Here is a 3737-nt window from a genome sequence, read left to right as displayed (position 1 = left end):
AAGAAAAAAAAAAGCTGCGAGCCTAAAGTAAGAAACCGTTGTGTGCGCCCATTCCAGCCAGCCCACATTTTCCTCTCTTTTTTTTTGCTAGAAGCCAGCCCACATTTTTCAACCCCGAAAGCAAAACTACTCATGTAAATTTCTTATTACACTATGTAACATAGATATAGGGCTGACGTCTGACGTAAGTAACATATTTAAGGCATCATAAATTGCAGCAATCTGTACAAGACATCAACCTTGTGAGACTGCAACGTAAGACTTGCCGCAACGTAAGAACTATCAGAATGACCAGATGAGACCAAAATTATGCCACATAAATAAACATGTTTTTGTCAGAAATAATTAACGAGAGAAAATGTAATTTCAACATAAGAAAGATCAAAGGCTACAAGTTAGTATACTCCTAAAGACTGTATGCTTGCCTGCCAAAATCAGTACAATCTAGGCTTTTTCTGTACCAATATACACACCGCCTTTCACAAGACTAAACAATATCTGGATCATGTCAGCTTTTCACTCAGTGTACACCCGCGTTACCCAAAGGGGACTACAGAAGTATGTCTAACAAAACGCGAGGAAGTATCAAGTCAAATACATTGGGAAAAAACAGGATGCTACTCCACTGAACTATACACATATCAGCCAGGATTCAGCCTGCATTTCGCCTAATGAGATCAGCTTGTGTATCGCCTCATGTACAGTGCAGAAGAGATTAGTTTCTTACGAATTTCTATATTTGTCAGGCACAGTTGCGAACAAAGCCATACATTTCTCATTTCAGTGGTGAGTAATTTTCTTTTTGTACCTACAATGGCAGAAATTATTCCGTAAGTATCCCAAGTATATATAACAAAATGAGTACACGAGGAGAGAAGTGTATAATCAAAGGGAGCACATAACAAATGAGAATCATCTTCTTCATGCTGTTTTCCACATATGGAGTTCATGAGCAGGAATACAAAACGGGTTGATTTTCACTGAACTTGTGTAGAATCACGTATTTTGAAATGGCAATAAGACATGGGTCACTACTTGAAACTGTAACCAATATTCTTCAGACACCATACTGAGTTCTTCAGCAACCACACGGAGTTCAAACAGACAGAATATTACCTATCTATTTCAGGGATTGCCTATTTTCTTCAGCAAACCATACAGAGTTGAAACAGTCAGAATATTACCTATCTAGTTCAGGGATTGTCTATTTTCTATCTAGTTCAATCATGCGATTTCCTTGACTGTACTGCCGACTCTTGGTAACATAAATATAACAGTAGTGATCCGTGATGAAAAACAGACAATGTCGATGATTAACCAATTAATAAACCCCTTCACAGTTCAAAGACCACGTTCCCTTAGGAACAAATAGAGAATAGGAAATTTATTACTCCCTCTGTAAACAAATATCAGAGCGTTTAGATCACTACTTTAGTTATCTAAATGCACTTATATTTCTTTACGGAGGGAGTAAAAACCAATTCCGCAGTACTAATACGTGATGGAGAACAGCTATTGTCAATGTGTCAACAATTAAATCAATTCACATGTGTTTTCACCCAGAGAATCCAAGACAGGAGCAACTAGTCAAGCAGCATGCACCAAGGGAGTAGTTAGATTAGGATTGAGAAATATTAGTTACTTATCCGGGAAGCTGACCACCTTTTGATGGCTTTTCCGTTCAAATAAAGATGGCTCTTGCTAGCCACTGTGTTTTCACCCTCACGCTATATCTCAAATCTTATCATTTTCAGTGGACGTCAACTAGGCAAAAGCGATCTTTCACAGGATTATTACATACAAGTAAATTTTGATATCCTAAGCAGAGAGATACACAGGTAGGCGGTCACTTATCACAGGACAAATAAACCAAGAAAAAAGAGAGGTTCTCCTCCAGACCTCCACATCCGCCTCATCTACCTCAAGCGCAACGAGGCCTAAAATGAAACCATCTCGCCCCATACCTCCCACCTCTCACGATTACACCCTATATAATAGAGGTCGTGGCATACCTGCATTTCCGAATTGCTCAACACAGTTGTTAATTTCCACAATAGATAGTGGAGGCTTGTCGGCATTGATTGTCGATGTCTTAGCATGACCTAAATCTCATTGAGCATCACTCTTTCTGATTTAGAAATTCAAGGAACATCTGAACAAAACAAACAAAATTGACCATTAAAAACATACAGAAGAAATACCAGATTGCATATACTGGAAGCATATGTTACAGATCACTTCCAAGACATAAACAGACCCTTCAGTGAGTAGTAGTTGTTTCACTTGAGCACCTTGAGTAAAGCTCAAGACATCTTAAAAAGCAGTTGTTCCCAAGTATTTAATTACCGATCATGACAACAATTTCTCGAATCAATTTCCACGCAATGTTCCCTTCGTCAATGCATGAATCATATGTACATATGTAAAAGTTACTTGATGTCCAGTAATAGCAGATCAATCTTTCAACTACCAAATTACTAATTAAGTACCTGCTTCTTACATTTCTATCCTGCTATTTCTCACTGAAGAGCAGGACATATGACACAAGATTTTAGTAGGATATAACAAACCATCTCAGCGAGATATACTGTATAACACAGCAAGCAAGGGAAAATTAGTCAACTACTTCAAGATTTCAGCAGCAAATAGGTAAGCAATCAGCAGCATTTTTTCGATAAAAGGGTATGGCTCTTCACAAACACAACAAAATCTAAATTTGCTGCACTTTGCTGCACTTGCAATGAAAAATACAGAGGGAAACAGGGGGAATAATGATACTTTTGTTGTTGTGGAGGTAGTAGGTCGCACGGGAGGCAGGCGAGCCAGTCGGGGGCAGGCGAGCAGGATGGCGGAAGAGCCGGAGCAGAGCCGGTTGGCGCCGGAGTTGAGATGTCGGGCGGTCCAGCCACGCGCCCACGGGCAGGATCGACCAGCCGAGATCCACGGAGGAGAAGGCCGACAGGCGGAGCGGAAGGCGCCGAGCGGCGGGTGGCGGAGCAAGGTTAGAGGGAGAGGGGAGCGGCAGTGAGGCGCCGGCGTGGGCTGCTTCGTCGCGCCGCCATGATGTGGCTGCTGTGGTCGCACGGCGGCGGAACAGGGGATCGAGGAAGTTGTTTCTTTTTGGCAAGGAAAGAGGAAAAGAGGCACGAGATCGTGGGAAAGAAGGAGCGGAGGAAACAGAAAGAAAATGATCGAAGGAAAGGGGGAGGAGATCTCGCGCGGCGCAACCCACCAGACGCGCGTCTGATCCATCGCGCGAGCCCCTGATCCATCGCGCGGACGCGGACGCGCTCCACCAGATAGAGTGTTTTTTTTCGATAGTCCGATAGCGTATATTACTGAAATATGTCCACGCAAAAAAAATATTACTGAAATACGTGATCGACATGGCCCTTTTTTTCTGTTTGAAAGAAGATAGTAATTCTATTGACCAAACTTTGATTATTTGCAACTTTTAAACCACAAATTAAAATGACCTCATTATTTTTGCATTTTTAAAAATTAAACTGATATTTATATAGTAAGTTGGTTGCATATTTTTACCTACTTAAGTAGTGTAGGTAGCATATGTCGGCACGACGACCGCGGCCCGAGGTCAAGTACAACCCGGGGTCCGGCATCAGCTATTTTCCCCTGATCGTCCACGTGTCCCGCAGAGTCGCCTGGATGTCCGATTCCTCCCATCGACACCTCCTCGCCTGTATTGAGGCTCAGGGGAACTCGTCTCACAAGACTCC

General features: G+C 42.2%; 1 protein-coding gene across 2 annotated transcripts; it reads right to left on the bottom strand.

Annotated features, from left to right (window-relative positions):
- Positions 1-345: 345 nt before the first annotated feature.
- Positions 346-3288, bottom strand: LOC123143583 (uncharacterized). Of its 2 annotated transcripts, XR_006470950.1 has the most exons (3): positions 2779-3243; positions 2013-2152; positions 346-808 (listed from the first exon to the last, which is right to left on the bottom strand). XR_006470950.1 is itself a non-coding variant. In XM_044562523.1 (2 exons), exons 1-2 carry the CDS (start codon positions 3250-3252, stop codon positions 2120-2122), a joined length of 507 nt encoding a protein of 168 aa, XP_044418458.1. In that variant the 5' UTR covers positions 3253-3288; the 3' UTR covers positions 2010-2119. The 2 variants fall into 2 exon arrangements, 1 of the variants encoding a protein (XP_044418458.1); XM_044562523.1 differs by lacking the exon at positions 346-808 and having other exon boundaries at positions 2010-2152; positions 2779-3288.
- Positions 3289-3737: the final 449 nt, after the last annotated feature.

The sequence above is a fragment of the Triticum aestivum genome, chromosome 6D, assembly GCF_018294505.1.
Source record: "Triticum aestivum cultivar Chinese Spring chromosome 6D, IWGSC CS RefSeq v2.1, whole genome shotgun sequence".
Taxonomy (NCBI): domain Eukaryota; kingdom Viridiplantae; phylum Streptophyta; class Magnoliopsida; order Poales; family Poaceae; genus Triticum; species Triticum aestivum.
Note: the sequence above shows the minus strand (reverse complement) of the source record. Positions and strands in the feature narration are given on the sequence as shown.